General features: G+C 53.8%; 1 protein-coding gene and 1 pseudogene across 1 annotated transcript; one reads left to right on the top strand and one right to left on the bottom strand.

Moving 5' to 3' along the window:
- The first annotated feature begins 7,370 nt into the window (after positions 1 to 7,370).
- LOC129510187 (60S ribosomal protein L15-like) lies at positions 7,371 to 7,933 on the top strand (annotated as a pseudogene).
- A 14,191-nt stretch (positions 7,934 to 22,124) lies between these two features.
- LOC129510460 (40S ribosomal protein S19) lies at positions 22,125 to 22,660 on the bottom strand. Its single transcript, XM_055326627.1, has one exon. The coding sequence runs from the start codon at positions 22,613 to 22,615 to the stop codon at positions 22,178 to 22,180; it is 438 nt and encodes a 145-aa protein (XP_055182602.1). The 5' UTR covers positions 22,616 to 22,660; the 3' UTR covers positions 22,125 to 22,177.
- Positions 22,661 to 22,918: the final 258 nt, after the last annotated feature.

Below are 22,918 nucleotides of genomic sequence, written 5' to 3'. Positions count from 1 at the left end.
GTGGGCCTCCAAGGGGCGTGGGGAGCACCCATACCTGAGCCACTGTCGCCCCGTGATGAGGCCGGGCCTCCGAAATGGAAGAAAATCACCATTTCATAACAATTGTTTGCATTTTTAAAAGAATAAACTTAATTTTTTAGAGCAGTTTTAGGGTGAGGGCAACCCTGAAAGGGAGGGGCAGAGGTTTCCCATATGTTCCCATCCCCCCCAACCCACACCCGCACCAGAGTGGGGCATCTGTGATGGAGATGCTTCACCACCCTGAGGCCACAGACAGTGTCAGGGTCACCCCCTGGGGGTGCACGCTCTGTGGGTTTGGGCGAGCACATTCTGACAGGTGCCCACTCCCGCAGTATCCCATGGCGTGGCATCACGGCCCCCAAAGCCACTGTCTTCCACCTGTTTACCCCTCCCCCCCCCCAGCCCCGACCACTGCTGACCCTGTCACTGTCCCCAGAGTCTGCCTTTTCCAGAAGGTCCCATGGCGGGAATCAGAGGGCTTCTTTCCCTTAGGGATACACTCTTCAGGTTCCTGTGTCTTTTCAGGCTCGAGCTTGTTTCTCGTTAGCATGAGTAATACTCCATTGTCTGGGCGGAGCACACTTAGTTTATCCGCTCACTTGCTGGAGGACATACTGGTTGTTTTCAGGTTTGGCAATTACGAACAAAACTGCTATAAACATCTGCGTGCAGGAGTCTGTGTGGATGTAGGGATTTGGTTAACTTGGGTGAACACCAAGGCGCGTGATGGCTGGGCCACGTGGTCAGAGTAAGCTTGGTTCTGTAAGAGAGACCTATCTCCCAGTGTCCCTGTCCACTGATGAGGCCAGGCCTTGGAAACAGGAGAAATGGCATTTCATAGTGTTTGCAGCAAAAGCCAAGCTATCTCTTAGCTGCCTCAACTGGATGCCTTGCCACACTCTGAGCCCCCAGGAGATGCTGAAACCACCCCTACCCAGGCTGGCTCTTGAGAAGTGAGCCCAGCTTGTCTGCCCTGAGCAGGTGTGGATGTGCGTTGAGCCTGGGGGTGCAGCAGCGGGCTTCCCCGACCCCGAGGGTCCCATCAGGGGCAGGAAGCCTGAGGAGGAGAGGTGCCAGGGTCTGCAGCAGTCCTCCTGTTCATGGCCTTGGCAGGACCCTACGTGCTCTCTGTAAGGCTGCAGGTGAGTGGACCCGGGATGGTAGAGGTCCCTGGGGCTCGCTGGCAGGGGTCCCAAAGTTCACAGGCAAGTGAACAGGCCTTCACTGCGCCTCTGCCCTGGGGGTCTCTGTGGCCTGGCAGGGCAGGTATGACCGGGCAGTGCCAGGAGAGGCCTTGGCCTGGGCGGCTGCCCCCCCTGACAATCTGGGCCAGATGGTAACTGGTACTTAGCCCTCCTCATCTGTTGATCCCAAGGCCAGAGCATGTTGTAGGTGATTGTGATGGGATTTTAAGTTAGGGCAGGTAAAGCCACAGTGACACAGAGCCAGGCCTGGCAGTTTCATTCACCACTGCAAAGTCACCAGGCCTGGCCACAGCAGGCCCCCAGGCCCAGGACCTCAGGCGGAGGTCATCTTTCCCCACAAACAAAAAGATATTTCTTCCAGCCAGAGGAGCTCACAGCAAAGCCACCCACCCCCTGGTGGCCTCCAGCTCTGTGCACATGCTCACACATGTACACACTTGCACATGCGTGTAAAGAGCATATGCAAACATGTCCCCACACTGGAGCACATGTGAACGTGTGTGCCCCTGCACATACATGCACATGCTCTGGGACCATGCAGGTGGTGAAGCTTTCCTGTCCTGCCTCAGTGGGACCTCCAGGTGCCTGTGTAGCTGGCTCATAAGTGTTGGGTTCATACCCACAGCACTATGCAGACTCGTACCACCTCCCCCTCCAGATTGGCCGGGTCCTCGTATCCAGGGCTCCCTGGTGGAGGTTCTGAGAAGCCTCCTGGCACACGTGCCTGCCAACACCAAGAACAGTCCATCCTTTTGTCAAATGTCTTCCTCTGCACATGGCTTCGTGCCTAGCCTGGGGCTCCACAGACGGCCCTCCGCAGCCTCTGCTGTGGAGCAGAAACCCCACCCAGGGGCAGGGACAGGACGTCCAGGGACACGACTGAGGTGGGAGGCTCAGCCAAAAGCAGTGGGGACCCCCAGGAGGAGCTGGAAAGGCTGAGTCTGGGAGCCTTCTTGGAGGAGATAGTCCAGAGCTTACTCCTGTGCTGGCCCTGAAGGGCTAGCTATCCGCAATTGTCCCAGTCCCCAGCTGGGCTGTTTGTGGGGCCCGAAGCCTCCTCTGCTGGGGGCAGGGTCTCGGCTGCTCACCCCCAACCTTGCCCACTGAGTGAGGCACATTCTGGCACATTCTGGAAAGTTGAGCACCTTGGCCCCATGAGGCTTGCACTATTGGGTTACCACAAGGCAGTGGGGCTGGTGGGTCCCTAGTGCCTCTGGGCCAAGAAGCATTGCGAGCCCAGGAGCTATCCGGGCACCAGCCAGGTGTATGGCTCTCAGGGCCTGTGCATCAGCCGGACACCCGGAACATAGAGATGTATCGAATTCAGCTTAGCAACCCAGGCATGAATGCCCGTCCTTTAAAGAGAAACTTATCTGTAATTAAAATCATGCACAAGTTTTAGAAAGAGTCTGTTTACAACTGTGAAGAAAGCTGATTGTGGAAATGAATAGGCCTCCGTTGGGGCTGGGAGTGTTTAATTCAGAAATAAATCCCCCCATAGGAGGTGCTTTGCCGGGGCTCTCTTCCCCGGTGTCTCTGGGGGGCTGGCGGCGGTGCTGTGTGCGGTTGCGGTTGACGCGGACCTTATCGAGCCGTGATCACAGGCACGAGGGCTGGGCCGCAGGCTCCCGGGTGGCTGGAGAGCTCGCCGCAAACCGCGCTCCTCCGCTCGTGAGCAATAAATTAGCCCAGTTAAAATCAGCAGGACGCGTGCATTCAAAGTTTATGCTTCCCTGTGAGCAGATGGTGGCTTCGGCATGTACAGAGCAGGTGGCATCAATCACCAGCCTCGGAGTTTAGGGGACGGTGACACCGGTCCTCACGGAAGAGCCGCCGCCTGGACGTGGTGGCAATGAGAACGTGATTTATGCAGCCAGGGGGCTGGCCGGCGCGGCCCTGGTGATTTAGGAGGATTGTACTGGCTGCCGCCTGTTAATTGGGGGAGCGGCTGGTGGATAATTTGGGGCACCTGCCCGCGGAGCCTGGTCCACACCACATTTGCATAATCCTTCCCACTAGTCTTGTCCCAGTAGACAACCGGACAGGACCGACTGTTTTTCTGGGTATTGACTGCAATTAAGAGCATGACTATGAGCTCGAAGGCATGTGGCTTCCAGGCGAGAGCACTTGCTGGGTCTTGTTGGTGCCCTGGGGGAGGCAGGAATCTTCTTCCTTCTGCCACCGCCACTCTGATGACGAAGAGCCTTTGCCGAGACCCCTCAACATGAAACAAGCCTGCCCAGGAGGCAAGGAAACTTCTGGGATGAGCAGGCTGCCGGTGCACTTGCTTCTGCAGGTGCCAACGCCCCTGACAGGCCACCCAGCCATGCCTAGAGACCCCTGCCACCTGCCCGCTCCATGACCCACTGTGGGCAGGTAGCTTGGTGGTGGGGGCCAAATGGAATACAGGGTCACTGCACCATGGAATGGCGGGCCAGAACCCTGCCCCCGTCTCTTGCTCTGGGTTCCTCACCCGTGGGTGTGGGATGAGGCTTTCCTGAGAGCATCTCTGTGTAGGAGAACCTGGTCCCTCCAGTGGGGACACACAGGCTTGTGCCAATGACCAGGGGACAGCAGGGATCTCAGAGCCGGAGTGGGGGGCATGCAGGTTGGGGAGGCCACATGAGACACAGGGTGGTTCCCCCAGGGAGTCAGCATGGGGCTTGGCCAAGAACCCAACTCAGACAAAGGCCACAGGCTGGACCTGGGTGGTGGGATCCCATGGATAGAGAGGGTGGTATGAATGGGGCTGCCCTGGGAAGCTAGGCCCTCACCAGGGCCTCTATCACTAAGCACATACCAGAGTTGGCTTATACCCCACTAGCTGGGGGCAGCCCCTGCCAAGGTCCTGGCCCTGCCTCGGACCTTGGTTCCTGCTCCCTCAGCTCATGGCTTTCTCCTCTGGCTCCCTCTGGCCCTCAGAGCCCCATCCTGCCCATTGCTCAGCTGCCACTGCCCCCCTGCCCCACAAGGAGGGACCAGCCTGCTGCTGCTGATGTCCAGGGGGTCCTCCCCTCTGCTCCAGGGAGCAATGTGAAGCAGCAAGATCACCAGGTGGGAGTGAGGGGGAAGGTGGTGCAGGTGGGAGAGACAGCAAGTGCCCCAGTTTGCTCCTGGCCTTGCCTGAACTTTCCAACACCCCAGCCACATCCAAGGCTCCTCTACTTTGTTTCCCACCATCTGACTCGCTGGGCTCAGAGCTCCCTGAGGAGAGTTACAAACAGCTAGTGTGGGGCTTCCTGTTGCCCAAAACTTAGCAGAGAGGGGGGTGGGGTCTGGGCTGACACAGATACACCCTGCAGGGGCCCGGGGTTGTGGTCTCCTCAGTCCCCTCTGTGCTAGGTGGGGCCCCTGGAGAACAACAGGACTTGGACCCTGACACAGAGGCAGCTAATGGCTCCTGGGTCCACTTCCCGCTTCTCCCCAGGAAATTGGGCTTTCACCAGTCGTGGGAGCGACCTGTGGCTTCCTCCTACCCACAGGCAGTGTGTGGGGCATCTTGACTTCCTCCCAGGAGTTACCCCAATTGACAGTGGCTGTACTTGTTGATTTTAAGGCCAGGGAGAAAAGCACAGAGTCATATTCATATGAATCAAAGAAGAAAATGTGGGAGATGATCTCTGTGGCCCAGAGGGAGTAAAGGATTTCTTCCATCTTTTTTTATTTTTTTTTAAAGATTTATTCATTTATTTTTAGAGAGACAGAGAGACGGTGAACGTGTGAGTTGGGGGAGGCGGAGCGAGGCAGAGGGAAAAAGCACACTTTTGGCGGAACAAGGAGCCCAACTTGAATTGGGGCTTGATCTCACAACCCTGAGATCATGAGCTGAGGCAAAACCAAAGCCAGAGGGATCCCTGGGTGGCGCAGCGGTTTGGCACCTGCCTTTGGCCCAGGGCGCGATCCTGGAGACCCAGGATCGAATCCCACGTCAGGCTCCCGGTGCATGGAGCCTGCTTCTCCCTCTGCCTATGTCTCTGCCTCTCTCTCTCTCTCTGTGTGACTATCATAAATAAATAAAAATTAAAAAAAAAAAAAAACCAAAGCCAGACGCTTAACCGACTGAGCCAACCAGGCACCCCCCATTTCTTAAATAAGATCTCAGAAGCAGTAACCACCGAGGACACAGACCCCAAGCCATGGTGAGGTGGGCTCTTCATGGAGACCTGTGGGAGAGCAGGCACCCCACACCTCTGCAGAGACAAACAACCCAACACAGAAGGAGCAAGGGCAGGAGCTGGCATTCTCAAGGGAGGAAAGGGATGGTCAGCGGCGTGAGGACTCAGGACCACGGCCCTGCCTGACAGCAACATCCAGGTCCAGGCCCTGCCTGACAGCAACATCCAGGTCCAGGACGGAGAGTGTCAAGGGCACATGGCAAGGGCAACACAAAACATAGTTGTGGGACTCGAGTGCCTGAGGACCAGGAACCCCTCAAAACAGGGCTCCCTGACTTTTTGTTGCTAATCACGATTTTTTGTAAACTGAAAGAGTCCTCACTCGCTGTTGTAGCTGTTTATGGCTTCTTACTTTTCTTTGACTTTCCTGCTGAGCCCTGGAAGCTGCCCCTTCTCCAGCTCCCAGGCAGGGTTTAGAGCCCACAGTTTGAGTGCCGGGGGTGCCTGGTGCTGCTGGGGTGGAGTGGCCTCCGGGCCCCATGGTACATGGTCTAGGAGTGTGTGCATGTATATAGAAACACACCCACACATAATGAACGTTAGTGAGGCAAGTGACCAGATTTGAATATCTGTAGGTTAGATGATATTTTATTATGTTAATTTCCTGACTTTGATGATTATATTGTGGTTAAGAGAATGTCCTTATTTTTAGGAAGGACCACTGAAGTATTTAGAAGGACAACATGTCTGCAACTTACTCTCAAATGACTCAGAGAAGGAGGGAAAAAAAAATATATATATATATATATATATGACAGAGAGGAAGCAAATTTTTCATCCCAGGTGAAATTAATAATAATAAAAATACTTAAAACTAGTCATATTTTTAATGATATTTTTCAATAGGTCCTGGGTCCTCCATAAACTGATATCTATATGGAAAAAGCTAAAATTGACCCCATGCAAAAAATCTTCATGGTCTCAGGATAAGAAAATGTCTCTTAAATAGTGCAATATAATGTACTGATTGTAAACAATTTTTAGAAATTCAAAGCTTTTATTCATCAAAAACACCACTCAGACTGCAGGAGAAGATATCTGGAACACATGTCATCATCAAATACCTGTATAATCCAACACATAAAAAATTGTTACAAGCCTACAAGAAAACTTGAATAGGCACTTCACAAAAGTAGACATGATGACCAATAAACCCACAAAAAATGCTCAGTGGGTCATCTGTAAGTGGGAATGGTATATTAAAGCCTCATGAGATAGCACTACACACCCTTTGGGTGGCTGCACAGAAAGACAGGAAACACTAGTGGCAAGGATTGGAGCAGAGACATGCTGGTCAATGTTCAACAACTCCTTTCCAGAGTGGAGGGAGCCCTGACTTGCAGTGCTAGCTAATTTCAGTGATGTAAATAATTCTCACATGGCTGATGGCAAGGTGCTGCTTCATGTTGCTATGGGCAGAGCTGAGAAAGATGTGTGCAAGGAGCTCTTGTGAGCCTCTGTGAGCTGGCTCCAGTCACCACTTGGGGGAAGCCAGGATTCCCACACACGGCTAGTCGCTGTGTGAATTGGTATAGGCATGCTGGAAAATGATTTGGCAATATCTACAAAAGCTAAACATATGGCACTCCTCGAAATTCCCCCCTCAGGTGCAACCCCCAACAGAAACACTCACATATGTTCACCAAAAGATATGTACAAGAATGTTATTAGCAGTGCTATTTGGAACAGCACCAAACTAGCAAATACCCAGATGGCCACCAACAGTGGAATGTTGTATATCCACACAATGAAATATTCTACAAATGAGATGAATAGCCTACTGCTACATAGAGCACCATGAATGAGTTTCCTGAACACAATGTTGATCAAAGCAGCCAGACACAAAAAGACACTCACTGCATGATTCTTCTATGTGAAGTTCCAAACAGGCAAAATGAATTTGTGGAGTTAGGAATCAGGATATGGGTCCTTCCTTCCAGTGGCAGCCATCAGCTCAAAGTAAGCCAAGATGGATGCTTACAAGTACACCTAGGAGCTATGGAGGAAAAAGCAGTTCAATGTAACGCTCTTTCTTCTCAGGATGCACTGTTGGCAGTACCACCAGCTCTCTGGGCTTCACAAGGCCCCTGCCCAATCTGGCCCAATAGAGCACACAGACTGGGGTACAAGACCAAGCAAGGTTATGTCATATATTGGATTCATGTTTGTTGCAAACACCTGGTTCCTAAGGGTGCTACTTACAGCAAACCTATCCATCATTGGGTTAACCAGTTTAAGTTTGCCCAAAATCTACAGTCTGTTGCAGAGGAGGGAGCTGGATGCCACTGTGTGGCTCTGAGAGTCTTGAATTCTTACTGGGTTGGTGAAGAATCTTTGAGGTAATCCTCATTGATCCACTCCATAAAGCCATCAAAGAAATCTTGACACCCAGTGGATCGCCAAACCAGTCACAAGCACAGGGAGATGCGAGGGCTGACATCTACAGGCCATGAGTTCCACCACACTATTGGTGGTTCTTGCCATGCAGCATGGAGAAGATGCAATACTCTCCAGCTCCACCATTACTGCTAATATAAATAATGTTTGTAAAATTCTTACCTAATAAACAATTTAGGACAATCAAACAAATGAGGCTACTGGGTACCTATGAGGAGAACAGAAATGCTTGGGGGGTGGCCCAGGTGGGCTGGTGATATTGTTTTTTCTTGACCTGGAGGGGGACACACAAATTTCATTTTGTGGCAACTGGGTGGTAAATTCACACTCTATGTGCTTTTCTGCATGTGTACTAAACTAGATTTTAAAGCATGTGAAAAGTCATGAAGATTTTAATGCATTAACAAAGAATTCAAAAAAGAAATTAAGAAAACAATCTCATTTATAATAACATCAACATGAATAAAATACTTAGGAATAAACTTAACCAAGGAAGTGAAAGTTTTATACATTGGAAATAACAAAGCACTGCTGAAAGAAATTAACAAAGACATATTGGAAAGACATCCCGTGTTCATGGATTGGCAGATGCAATATTGTTAAGATGCTAATACTACCAAAAGCAATCTGCAGATAAAGTGCAGTCTCTATCAAAATCTCAACAAGGCATTTGGTAGAAATAGAAAAATCCATCCTAAAATTTATATGGACTCTCAATAGTCAAAACAATCTTGAGAAGGAAGAACAAGGCAGGAAGATTCAGAGTTCCTAAATTCAAAGCTGACTACAAAGCTACACTATCAAAATAGTATGGTTCTGGTGTAGAGACATACAGAAGGAATAGAATAGGGAGCCTAGATATAAACCCTCATAGGTCAAATGACTTTTAGCTAGGGAAAAGGAAAAGACCATCTTCCAACAAACAGTGTTGGGGAAACTGCACATCCCCATGCAAAAGAATGATATCGAGCCCTACCTTATCTTACACCATACACACAAAAAAACCTCAAAATAGATCAAAAACCTAAAGCAAGAGCTAAACTATAAAACTGTCAGAGGTAAACATAGGGGGAAAACTTCATGACTTTGGATGGCAATGATTTCTTTGATACAACATCAAAAACACATACAAGAAAAAAATAGATACATTGGACTTAATCAAAATAAAAAATCTTGTGTGCATCAAAGGACACAATCCACAGAGTGGAGAGGCAGTTCGCAGAGCAAGAGAAAAGATTTGCAAATCATTTACCTGGTAAGAGACTAATATCCAGAATATATAGAGAACTCCTAAAACTCCACAACAAAAAACACAAACAGCCTGATTAAAAATGACCATAACACTTGAACAGGCATTTCTTCAAGGACTGTCTACAGATGACCAAGAAGCCATGAAAAGATGCTCACACGACTAAGCATTGGAGAAATGCAAATCAAAACTACAATCAGATACCACCAGCCATTAGGATGGCTACTATCTAACAAAACAAAACACCAAAATACCACATGTTGGCGAAGATGTGGGGAAATGAACCCTGCACACTGTTGGTGGGAGTGCAAACTGGTGTAGCCACTGTGGAAACAGTATGGAGGATCCTCACAAAATTAAACAGAGAATTACCATACAACCCAGCTATTCCCCATCTGGGTATGTCCAGAAGAATTGAAACCAAGGATTGAAGGGATGCCCACACCCCCATGTTCATAGCAGCATTATTCACAACAGTTAAATTGCAGAAGCAAACCAAGTGTTCATGAATGGATGAATGGTAAGCAAAAGGCAATCCATTCATGCAATGGAATGTTATTCAGTCTTAAAAAGGAGGAAATCCTGCCACCCGCTACCATATGGATGAAACTTGAGGACACAATGCTCAGTGAAATGAGTCAGTTGCATAAAGACAAATACTGTGCCATTCTACTTGTACTCAGATTCATAGAGATAGGAACGATAAAGATGGGCCTGGGGGAGGGGAGTGGGGTTGGTGTTTGATGGGGACAGTTTCAGATTCTAGGGATGGATGGCAATGGCTTACGACAATGTGAGTGTACTTGAACATCACTGAACTATACACATACACAGGGTCAAGATGCTAAGTTGTATGGTATGTGTATGTCACCAGAATAAAGAACCATGAAAACAAACATGAAGAGGGTGTAGTCTGAGTCCAACCGGGAGATAGACATCCCACAGGGTCACACAAGGAGATTTCACATGAAGATTTATTGATGTTGAAAAGGAGTAACTAGGGGCACCTGGGGGGCTCCACTGGTGAAGCGTCTGCCTTCGGCTCAGGTCATCATTGAGCTCAGGTCCCGGGATTGAGCCCCATGCAGGGCTCCCTGCTCAGTGGGCATCTGCTTCTCCCTCTCCCTCTGCTGCTCCCTCTGCTTGTGTTCTTTCCCTCCATCAAATAAGTAGAGAAAATATTTAAAATAAATAAGAGGAAGGGGCTCTGGTCCTCTCGGGCTGAGGGAGGGGCTACTAGGTCCTGGTTTGGCTGGGTCACACCTGGCCTGGGGTCTTAGGGCTGGCAGCATTCTGCAACGGGCAGGGAGCAGGTGGTCACCCATGGGCGGGGCCGCATGTGGGCTGCACAGAGCTTCCAGATGCTGGTGCAGGTGGGAGGCTCCCAGTACTGGTTTCCATGTTGAGAGGGAGAAAATCTTCCCATCCGCGGGGCCAGAAGGAACTACAAGATCTGCATGACCTACAAGTGTGTGAGCAGGAAGGGCAACCTGAAGGTCAGCCCAGGGCCTCCTGGTCATCTAGCAGTGTGGCTGCCTCTTACTCAAAACGATAAGAGTTATGCTTTTGCTATTGACTTCAGTGATTAGAGAAGTCTGTGTTGAAACATACATTTGAAAACAGGGCGGAAAGTGGGGACATTGGGCAGCCCCGGTGGCCCAGTGGTTTAGCACCACCTTCCGCCTGGGGTGTGATCCTGGAGTCCTGGGATCTAGTCCCATGTCGGGCTCCCTGCATGGAACCTGCTTGTGTCTCTGCCTCTCTGTCTCTGTCATGAATAAATAAATGAAATCTTGAAAGAAAGAAAGAAAGAAGAAAGAAAGAAAGAAAGAAAGAAAGAAGAAAGAAAGAAAGAAAGAAAGAGGGGACATCATACTTCTAGGTTACAAAAGGCATGGGGTGGGTGGGGGCCAGCCAGATTGCTGTCAGGGCAGACAGCCAGAACCAGTCTCTCTGCTGGCAGGACAGTCAAGGGGGTGTGCAGGGGTAGGGGGCTGTGCACAGGGACCCCCACTTTCAGGGGCTCCAAGCCCGTTTAAAAACTGACTTTCAGGTGTCTACTGCAAGGACGTGGGCCAAGCACCTGCTCCCAGAGTCCCCTGAGTAGAGCAGAGGGGCAGTGGAAGGCAGAGCTCAGCTGGAGGGGGAGGTGCAGCGGGGGGGGGGGGGGAGCGCTGGGAGGATGGGGGAGGAGCTGCCTACCGGGAGGAAGCCCACTCCCACCCGCTGAGTGAAGAGAGTACGCTTGTGACTTGAGGCCCTGGCCCAGCAGCCACCGTCAACACTGTGCAAAGGGGCCTCCAGGACTCTGGGCACAGCCTCCAGCCACTCCGTGGCAGCAAGAGGAGCAGGGACCAGCACTCCCTGGGCACCACCCGTGGTGCAGGTATTGGGTGAAAAAGACGTTGTGGTTCTGATGCTCTAGGTTTTGGGTGCAGTCCCCTGGCTACTGGGACCACAGACAGATGGAACGTCCCTGCCCTGTGTAGGGCCGAGCCCAATACGGCTGGTGCCGGAGGGGCTGCTGAGAGATTGCTCAGGCACAGACTCCAGCCCCACCCCTTGGGTACGACAACCTGGTGATGAACAGGGTGCCTGGCTGTCATTTTTCACTGCAGACCAGGGCGGGGAGACCCGCACAGGGTCCAGCAGGGAGGGCCGCTGGCCATCCATCATGGGGCCACCAGCCATGCCCAGCCCGCACCGCCCTCCACTGCAACTCCAGGTGACCTTGTGACCAGGGCAGAGGTGCCTCCAGGTGGGCCAGCTGCTGGGCTGAGTGGCAGATGCTGGCGCCAGGGGCTCCCACGGACATGGGCTGGCCTGTCTGCCCCAGGCCCCTGGGGTTCAGCCCTGCTGCCTCCTTACACAGCCCACACCAGCTTTCTACCCAACCTCATCCTCCCTTTCAGTTCTGTGCCCTGCCCCCATCTGCGGCTCTGTCCATTGCCAAATCTCACCTCCCTCCTGTCCCCTGCTGTGGTCCTCCAGGAAGCCCTTCTGGCAGTCTCCTGAGGAACCACCCTGAGCCCCACCCCACTCTTGGCCTTGACTCACTCAGAGCAGAGAGGAAGCTCCCTGCCGGTGTCTGGCTCGTGCTGGGAGTGGTTGAATAGCACCCCAGACTTCAGCTCTTCACAGGAAGCACAGAGTTGGGGGGCTTCCAGCTTGGGGTCTGAGCCTGCATGAGGTGCCCTGGCCCAAAGCTTTTGGTGAGGGGCTGGCCCACTAGCTCCTCCAGAGCCCCCAAGTGTCCCGTTGGGGGCATGAGGAGGGACAGGGAAGCCCAGGGACATGACTATGCCGGCCAGGACAAGGTGCTACAGCCAACCAAGGACAAGATGCTGGTCGTCTCTGCGTGAGAGGAGGCAGTCCCACCGTGTATCAGAACAGAACGTTTGCAGCCTGCCTTCTCTGGGTTTGTGTGTCTGTCCATCCAGGACATGCAGGAGCACAGATAGACGGAGCACAGGAAAAGGGGCTTCTACATTTCCTCTGTCCCTGCCATCCTTGGGGCCTTGGGAGGTGTGGAGGGTGGAGGTATGGCTGCAGAGGTTGAACCGAACCCAGCTCTGGAGCTGCGGGCTGTGGAGCAGTGGCTGTGGGCTTGGGTGGGGACACTTGCAGCTGTGGCTGTGTGTGACTCATCACTGGGCACCCTGGCTGGTGGGACAGGGGGCATGGGGGGGCGCGGGGGGCGCAGGGGGCTGGCCTCCTGGGGCCCTGACCCTTGCCGGCCTCACCTGACCTCACGTGCACCCTTGGCCTCACGCAGCCCTGTAGGAGCCTGGGGAGGTTGTTTCTGCTGCAAACCAGTGCACAGTAGGGGCTTTGGGGGGCCTCAGCCCTCCAGAGCACATTCTGGGACTGGCGTTGAACCAGTGTTAACTTTTAATTTAAAGTCTCTAGGCAAAGCACAATGGACTTTTGACATACAAATATTAAAAATTAAATTTCCCGAGTTCATTATCTGATAATTAGAACCAAATAACATCTTAACTGAGAGGCTAGCCCCACACAGATCAAGTCAGTTCCATTTAAGATTCCATTAGACCAGTGTCGGAGCGGTAAGTAATGGACCATAAAATTTAATTTGGAAATGATCTCGTGCCGTGATGGAGCGATAGCGCTCACAAAGGAGGCGGGCAGCCAGCGGCCGGCCGGGCTGAGGCGAGCCGGCGCAATTCAAAAGGAGCCGCTGCTCTTGCCCAGAAGAACATGTGTTCAGCGCTTTCTTCTCCTTTCTAGGGCCCTGTGGTATTTAAAAGTCAGAATTGACCAGTGTAGCTCCGTGTAATTACAAAGATCCCCTTATCGGAGTCTATTTGCAGGCACAGAAAGAGAAGGCCGACCCGCGGCGTCGCACCGCTCATTTGCATGCGCGGTAATCCACGGCGGCAATCACTCTGGGCTTCAATGCGCTTGGGCCATCCTGTCCTGTCCTGTCTCCCGGCCACCAGCGCAGCCACCTGCACCGCCCCTGGCCTGGGCTGGGCCTTCGGCAGCCCAGTGCTCACGTGGAATGAACGGATAGAACGGTCTAGAGAGAGAGCTCCCCCCACCCTGCCGTGGACCCACCCCCCACCCCCCGCCCAGGGGAATGAAATCTTGATTTGTCCAGCATCCCAGACCCACAACGGCTTCGCCAAATGGGACCCAGGCATACGGGGTCTTGGCCGCCCAGCCTTGTCCTCCCAGCCCTCAGCATGCAGGGTGCGGGGCCAGTAGGCAGACCTGCCCCTCCTGCCCTGCCCCGATTTCAAGCACCTGCTCGGCCCCGATTTCACCATAAACACCGCTCAGCTGTCCAGTTCCCCACAGGTCCCTCTGTCATAAAGCTGAGTGTGAGTCAGGCAGAGCCTTCTAGAAGGCCCCACTCCAGGAGTACAGAATAGGGAGTCTGATCACTCCCTAGGCCCTAGAGGGATCCAGGCTGCATCCAGGCTTGGCATAGTGTCATTGAAGATGGACCACAGACAGGGACATGCGATGTGACACTGAGAGCCCTATTGATGGGACAAAATGATGACTACCCCCCCACCCCGTCACCTTGCAGCATGACTCTGTCCCTGACCTTGGTGACACGTGGGGCCTGACCCTGACCCCAGTGACACATGGGCCCTGACCTTGACCCGGTGACACGTGGGCCCTGACCCTGACCCCAGTGACACATGGGCCCTGACCCTGACCCGGTGACACGTGGGGCCTGACCCTGATCCTGGTGAAGGGCTGGTGGTGCCCCTCATTCATGGAGCCCTCTTGTCCCAGCCAGCTGTATGGCTGCTCCCCTGTGACCCAGGCCAGCTCTGGGAGCCACGCACAGCATGGAGGGCAGAGGACAGTGTTGTTGAGGGGTACTGCAGGGCCATGACAGGAGTGCCTTGGGGCCCACATCACTAGGAGACAGTGGAGCTAGTGCTCCCCAGCTCCACAGACCAGCCAAAACATAGCTCTACGCTTTTGACATGTGGCCCTGTGTGCCACTGGAACCCTTCCCAGAACTGGGTGGCCCCTCGGCTGAGGGACCCTATGCCTTTCATGGGGGCGGGGGCGGGCCTGGGCCTCCCTGCCCCTGCACGAACCCCAGCAGCACAGGGCCGACTGGTTTGGCAGACCCTGGTGCCCAGCCCTGTGACCCCTGAGGGCTGTGACCTTGGGTTTCACTTTGTCTCTGCACAGATGACATGGTTAAGCTCTGCTCCTGCAGGTGAAATGGGGGTGTCTTTGCAAAAACCCCTCCTCAGTTTCTAGGAGCCAGCCATCCTAGGCCGGGGTACCCCTAGAAATGCTGAGGAGCTGTCCCTCCTGCTGTCCCCTTCAGCCATTCTGGCCTCTGCTCTCCATCCTGACACGTTATCACTTCTTGGCAACCCCCCCTCCCCACAATTGATCTCTAAGGCCTGCAGGTGCAGGCAAGTAGCTCTAGCCACGGCACAGGACAGAGAAGAGCACTCTAACCCTTGCTCTGAACCAGCTCATTCTTATTCTGCACACATTCCTAGCACCCTGGGGATCTGCTTTTCTGTCCATCAGAAACTGGGGCCAAAGTGGGAGAAGTCGCGTTACTGGTGACCCTGGTAGCGGTGAGAAGTAGCCACTGGGGATATGTGAGGCTTCCAGATGCCCAGTGGTACAGGGCTGACAGCAAGGGGACGAGCAGCTTGCAGCTGTCAGCCGGTGTGGAGAGAGGGGACAACGGGGCAGGAACTCATTCATGGGGGCTCACGGCCTTGGGGGCTCCCCCTCCACCCTTTACCCCTTGCCCCGCAGTAGGCATGGCCACAGCTCCCAGGGCACAAGCCCCCACCTGCCAGGCCCCAGAAAGCCTCTAAAATTAATTCCTGCTCCTGAGGCAGAGGCAGGTGACCCGCAGAGGGACTCGGCGTCCACAGGCTCACGGCGAGCAGCCGGCTCTGCGTCTTATCTCACGGGCAGCCTCATTTGTTACTTCTCGCTGAATACACCCACTCCCATTATTTCTGTAATTCTTGGCAATAACAGCCTTTCCGCTAATGAAACCTGCATTATTGGAAGGTTGCAGTCCTGACCCAGTGGAGATTAGCTGTGTACTCTGCTATTACTACATATGTAATTGTATAATTGATTTTAAAATTTACTTCTGTGTCCTCACATCATAAAGTAAGCAGCCCATTAGGGGAAGAAATATAATTAATATATCTCTAACCACTCCTACCCCAGGGACAAGGGCATTAGGGGAGGGGGCCCACCAGGCCGGGGTTTGGGGTGCCCGTTGCTTCTGTGTCTGGAAGCCTCATCCACATCTTGGGTTTGGGGTGGGCTCTGCATGGACTTCCCCTCCCTCGTCCTCAGAGATCGCTCCCAGGCTGTCCACTCCGGACCTCCAGAGTGGGGGAGAGCCACACCTCCTTCCAGGGGGCAGGTTGTCCTCACCTGAGGTCATGCCCCACGGCTGGCAGCCCTCAGCGGGGGCAAGGGCAGAAATAGCCATCCCAGGGGCGGGCGGTACTCGAGTAGACCCACTGGCCTGCAACCAAGTAGGGGGAGTGAGGGGTCCATGTGGGAGGCTCACGAGTCCGGGGGCCAGAGTCTGGAGCCAGGCTGGGGATTACCGGGGCCAGCCCACCCTGCTGTGGTTTGTGCAGAGCCGGGTCTCTGCCTGCATGGCCCCTCACAGGTACCACGGATGCCCTGGGCTGGCTACTTGCCACTTGCCCTACCGACTCCACACTCCACGGAGAAGGCCACAGCCCCCAGCCCAGACCTGGTCCCCTGGGGCTTCACAGTAGACTCAGGCAAGGAGGTACCCGAGGGCTGGACGCCCACCAGCATGTGGGAGCTGGAGCCCAGGCCCCAGGCCGAGTGGGTGGTGGTGGTGGGGACTCATCCAGCTCCAGGTTGAGGGCCCACCACGCTGTTGCCTGAATGTTTCTTTCAGCCCCAAATTTCATTCTTTTCCATTTAAACAGCTTTATTGAGCGATAACTCACATACCATTCAAAGTCTGAGATTCAATGTCTCTTCAGTACATTCAGATGGTCATGCTCTCCAGCTGGCGCCTCCAGTGTCTCCTCCTCAGGATCTGAGCACCACTAACTCACCTTCTGTTTCCATAGATTTGCCTTTTCTGGACACACTGCATGGCACTCGTCCCTCTGTGTTTGGCTATTCCAGGCTATTCCACTTAGCGTCACATTCCCTGGCTTGTCCACATTGTCACGTGTGCTGGCGTTTCATGTCTGCATAACTCTGCATGAGTTTCGGCATGCATGGCACCACATTTTGCTTGTCCGTTCATCCACCAACAGACATTAGGCTGGTTCTCGCCTTTGGCCGCCCTGGCAGCTCCCACTGTCTGTTGGCATGAAGAAGCACACACTCCTGGTGCCTGTACACGCTTGCTCCCTAGCAGATGCATGTGCCTACATGCACAGATGTGCACACTCAGGCAGGGGCTTGGATGTTGGTGAGGGGTGGGGGCAAGGAGGCAGAACTGGAGCCCCGCCCCTCATGCCTGGAGGCAGGAAGAGAGGCAAAGATGCCTCACCGCTTCCCAGACAGATAGAATGAGGTGCATGGCCTGGGAAGGCTGATCTTGCTGTCTGCCAGCCCCAGGCCATCAGGCAGGACCGCAGGGCTGGTCAGGGGGGTCTGGGGGACTGGCCTGCTCAGCGTCCACAATGCAGCCTCCCATGTCTGGTCTTCAGGAAGCTCTGCATGACCTCCCGGCTGGTGTCACGTGGTGTATGATCTGTAGCAGGGGACCTGGATTGATCTCAGAGCACTCACATCCCTCCTGGGAAATGGTTCCTGGAATAATCCCTGACAACAGGCCAGGGCTTGGGGGCTGACTTTAAGGAGTGTGCACAGCACATGCAGCAGCCCTGGAAGAGGGTCTGGGAGCCCATCATGCAGGTGCAGCAGGGAGACAAGTTTCATCATGGCCACTTGAACTACAGGGAAAAATCTATGACCCAATTATAGGCGGTAGGTGTCCCTGTGACCTGGCTGAAGCTCTGGAGGGAGTAGCCTTGCACCCAAGGGACCCCAATTGCCCACTGTCCCTCAGGGCCACTGAGTCATGAACCTGTGGGGGGCACCTCTGCCAGATGCCCAGGATAGTCCTCTGCATGGCCAAAGGTGCCCCGACATGCCCCTGGCTCTGTTGGCCACTACTTGTGGTGGTTTCCTGATGGATGGGGAAGGATCTGCTTCTGGCCCTGCTCCAGGACCGTTGCCACCATCCGAGGCCTGCATGGCACTGAGCTGTGCTGTCCCCCCTGGATGGGAGATGCTGGCTTCCTCTCCCACCTAGCCAAGGTCCAGATTCCCTGATGGGTGGCTGGAAGCTGGGGAGACGAGAGAAGGGAGAAAGCCAACGTGGGCACCAAAAACTGTGGATCTTATCCCCACATGCTCTGAACTCCACCCAGCCTCCCCACCCGGGAGGGTTTGTGGAGATACAAAGTCACCCCAGGTGGCCTGCTCTTCTGCCCCCGCCCCCTGGCTCCCTGGCAGGGAGGAGCCGCCCAGGCAGGCCACCCCATCCTTCACCTTATCACGCAGGCTGAGCCTGTCACCAGCTCCAGGGAGGGATTCATCAGATAACCCCGTAAATCACACATCAAAACAGCGTTTTTTAAGGGAGGCCCTTACAGAGAAGGCGCTTTCTCAGCCTGGTTAAAACGCATATAACAAAATACATGTAAGAAAGTCGGCTACTTAATCATGGAGACGAAGAGCCACCGTGAGAGATTGTTCTGCTTAAAAAATGTGGTGGCAACTTGCAAATATGTTTTTAGAAGCAATTTTATTACAAACTGTCCCATCGGGCAAGCGCCTCGGAAATTATGGGATACTGTGTTCATTCCTCAGAGACCCGGCTGCCGCAGGAGGTTGCTAGGGGAGAATTTATCCCCAGGGGGCTGGTCCCAGTGAGGAGCCAGGGCAGGCTGACCTGACTGACTGGGCCCCACCAGCCGGCTGTGCCCAGGAGCAGCCTGTGCCCACCGCCACCCCCAGGGAACAAGGACTGCACAAATGCACAGATCGCACCTGACATCAGGACTGCTACGTCGAGCACCCACGAGCTGGCCCTGTGGATTCTCAGGGCCTCTGCTGCTCCTTCTTCCAGTGGGCAGCTGGGACCTTCAGCCAGGAGACCCTGGCTCTGGTTTTACGCAGACAAAAGAGAAGAGGTCAATGTTCACAACTCCCAGAACATTTCAGAGGAACTCTGGCCTGTGCAGTAAGAGGCAAATCGTAAGAACCCAGGTGTCTGGTGCAAAATATTCCTCTTTGTAGGGAAGGTACAAGACCTGGATCCGCAGATACTGTCTGGCCTCACATGCCTTCCTCCTGATTGGAGAGGCCACAAGTGGGCAGATACCCTCGGCTTCTCCTTCTTAGCCCTTGCACCACACCCTGTGGGATCCCTCCCCATGGGGCTGGACCTGGTGACCTGTCTCCAAGTGGTGTAACAGAAGGAGTAGAATGCCACTGCTGAGATTAGGTTATAAAAACGACAGTGGCTTCTGTCTTGGTTGCTTATCCTCTCCCTCCCTTCTCTTCCTGCCCCATCTCTCTTTGGCCCTTTGCTCTAGGGAAAGCCAGCTGCCCGGTTGTACCAAGAGTCAATGAGGATCCAAGGCCTGCCAAAAGCCTGGGGTAAACTTGGAAACAAACCCACTTCCAACCAAGCTTTGAGATGCCTACAATCCTGGCTGACAGTTTGCAGCCTCGTGAGAAACTGTGAGCCAGAACTGCTCAGCTAGGCCTGTCAGAGTCCTGGCTTTCAGAAACTGAAACACTATGTTTGTTCTTCTCATCCACCATCACCGTCATCGCCATCATCACTATCACCATCATCACCACAATCCTCACCATCACCTTCTTCATCACTACCATCATCCTCACCATTACCACCACCTTCACCACCATCACCACCATCATCACCATCACTTCCTCCTGGTCCATAGCACTTTGCACATCTGTTCTCTTAATCAGAATAATGCCTGAAGATAACACTGGGACTCAGAGAGAATAGGAGCCACAGGTCAGTGCTAACTAGCTGATAGATGGCAAAGACGAGGCTGGAGGCCACATCTAACTCCAAATGCATGCTGAGTCCCCCTCCAAGGCCTAGGACAGGGCCACCAGCTCTCTTCCTTAAAGGACTCTTTGGCCCAAGGGGGAAGGGAATGGCCAAAGCTGGGCCCAGCAAAGAGAAGTGGGAAAGGTGGGGGTGGTCAGGGTAGGACTCCTCTCCAGCCCGATCCTCTGGTCCTTGAGTCCTTGAGCACTGCTTCCCTTAGATTGTTCTCCAGCAGCCCTACTTCTTTTTTTTTTCCTTATTATTTTTTTTTATTTATGATAGTCACACACACAGAGAGAGAGAGAGAGGCAGAGACACAGGCAGAGGGATAAGCAGGCTCCATGCACTGGGAGCCCGACGTGGGATTCGATCCCAGGTCTCCAGGATCGCGCCCTGGGCCAAAGGCAGGCGCCAAACCACTGTGCCACCCAGGGATCCCCCAGCAGCCCTACTTCTCACCGCCATGCTCCAGTCTCCACAGGCAGGGCTGGGAGACAGAGCCTGAGCCCACAGTGGTACCCCCGGCAGATCATCATCACAGCCTCCCAGTTCTAACATGTTCAATGCCTAATGATGCTGAAGGTGACAGTGCCACTGTGAGAGAAGAGACTGGTGGGGGCAGGGTGGGAGGCAGGGATCTGGAGAAGTGGGACCATCCAGGCCCTCAGCAAGCCAACCTCACCCTGCTCCGTGGGAAGCCCCTACCTGGCTCCTCTCAGGATCCCCGCAGCTCAGGGTGATCAAGGCCCTCCTCACTCACATCCCTGCTTCTGTGGGATGGTTCTCCTGCCCTCAACGATGAGTGATGTCTACAGTTTAGAGGGGAGGAGTGTGTCCTTCCCGAGGGCTAGACTCCAGGCTGCAAGCCCATTCGTAGGCTCCATGGGCCAGGCTTGAGGTCTGGGGCTGATAGTGGACCCAGCTGCATTTAATCCCCATGGAGAGCCTCCTGGATGGCATGAGGGGTCAGGTGACCCAGTGACAGTTTGTGTGTGGGGATGCTAAGGTCCCCTTCATCGTCCCACATCACTAAGCCCAGCCCTGGTCCCACCTTGGTGGTTCCCCTCTGCACAGCACACCCTGCGCTGCCCTCAGACCCCTGCTTTCTCAGGGAGAGTAAGTCTGGCATCGAGGTAATGCTGGCTCCCCACCAGGCCCTGCAGGCCTGATATTGCCTGTGAAAGTGACTCACACAGTGTCCCCTTTAACCAGAGCCATTAATTGATAACACTTAATTAATCTGCCCAGGAGAGAGATCAAATGAAGATTGTGTCCCACAGCAGCAACGAGTATCGACTTTGTTATTCCAATTAACCGCTGGCCAGAGGGGCACTCTGGTGAGGTCTGCACCCCAGAGTCACCCTGCCGCTGCTCAGCCTGCTGCAGCACTTTCTTTATGCCCGGCTGCCGGGCCCTCCCGCCTGGGCGGCGGCCTGCTCAGGACTCCACACGTGTGCTCACCTCAAGGCTGATGACGCTGCCCATTAGAGAAGCTGCGTGCTTGCAATTAACTGCTTTATTTAGAGCATTTTCTCCCCTTCAAAGAGCAATTAGATTTCTGCAGCCTTTGGAAAAAGCAAACGACCTGGAGCAAGACACCCTATAAATCAGGCCCCAGGGTGGGCAAATCCCTGCTCTGGCAGGAGCCTAGTGGGAATGCTCCCTGTGTGTGTAGGGGGGTCTGTGCCCTGCAGAGAAGCCCCTGACCCCCCTCTGGGCTTCTCCAGGCGGAAGCCATCAGACTCTGCTCTGGGAGGGAGGACTGTGCCTTGTTCCCCGGGTTTGGAGCAGCAGTGCCCCACCCCTCCCCCTCACTCTACTCCCTCCTTCCCCCCACCCCTGGCATCTCCCATCTCACCCTCCCTTCCCCCTCCCACCCTTCCCCTCCCCCAGTCCCCTCCTCGTCCATCCACATCCCCCTCCCCACTCTCCCCACTCTTAAAGTTCCTTTCTGCAGCATCAGCCCTACTGACTGTCCTCCATAACTACCTTGTGAGTGGGCTCATGCCCCTGTGCTTGCTCCAGGCAAACGTTTTCCCAGCAGAAGCAGGAGGTGGGAACAAGGCCACACCCCTGGACCCCCAGGACACTCACACACTGGGGTGGCGAGGAGGACAGGCAGGGGAGTCCATCCACTGTATGGATGTTAGAACCGCAGACCCATTGGCGGGGCGGACACCTGAGCAGGTGCCAAGCTGGGGGTGTGTGACTGCCAGTGGGGACAGGTTTCCCTTTGGGGTGATGAAAGTGTCCTGGAAGCAGGTACTGCTGATAGCTGTACCACCTTGTGAATACACTTTATTTTTTTTTATTTTTATTTATTTATGATAGTCACACACAGAGAGAGAGAGAGAGAGAGAGAGGCAGAGACACAGGCAGAGGGAGAAGCAGGCTCCATGCACCGGGAGCCCGACGTGGGATTCGATCCTGGGTCTCCAGGATCGTGCCCTGGGCCAAAGGCAGGCGCCAAATCGCTGCGCCACCCAGGGATCCCATGAATACACTTTTTTTTTTTTTTTTTTTACGAATGAGGCAATTTATTAACCCAGCATTTGTTCTAATGCTTCTTGTTGGCAGCTGCCACCTGTCCGGCGATTCTGTCCAGATCCCTCTGTCCCTGAGGTGTCAGTTTGCGGCCCCCATCTTGGTCCTTTTCCACCATTTTCAGCCCCTCTAGGGCTTGGAGGACCCTGCGGGCCACGCTCTTGGAGCCTCTGCTGAAGTGGCTGGGCATGACCCCGTTTCTCTGACGTCCCCCGTAGATCTTAGTCATGGAGCCGACCCCAGCGCCGCCCCGGAGGTACAGGTGCCGTGCTGTGGAAGCAGCTCGTGTGTAGAACCAGTTCTCATCGTAGGGAGCAAGCTCTTTATGCTTGGCCAGCTTGACAGTGTCCACCCATTCAGGGACTTTCAGCTTCCCAGACTTTTTGAGGAAGGCTGCCAGAGCTCTGACGAACTCCTGCTGGTTCACGTCTTTTACAGTAACTCCAGGCATCGTGCGGCCTCCGCGCTGCCAGCCAGGGGAAAGGGAGCAACGGGGTTTCCCCCATGAATACACTTTAAAAAACCACAGGATTGTACACTTTCAAATGGTGAATTTTATGTTATGTGAATTATATCTCAATTTTTAAAAACAGGGGAAAAAATCTCTTACAACTTAATGCTAAGAAGACAAACAACCCAATTAAAAACTAGCAAAAGATTTGAGCAGACGTTTTTTTTTTGTTTGTTTTGTTTTTTACCGAAGAAGAGGATGGCAAATGAGCACATGAAAAGACGCTCCACTGGCTCCAGCAGT

The sequence above is a fragment of the Nyctereutes procyonoides genome, unplaced genomic scaffold (genome assembly GCF_905146905.1).
Source record: "Nyctereutes procyonoides isolate TBG_1078 unplaced genomic scaffold, NYPRO_anot_genome, whole genome shotgun sequence".
Taxonomy (NCBI): Eukaryota; Metazoa; Chordata; class Mammalia; order Carnivora; family Canidae; genus Nyctereutes; species Nyctereutes procyonoides.
Note: the sequence above shows the minus strand (reverse complement) of the source record. Positions and strands in the feature narration are given on the sequence as shown.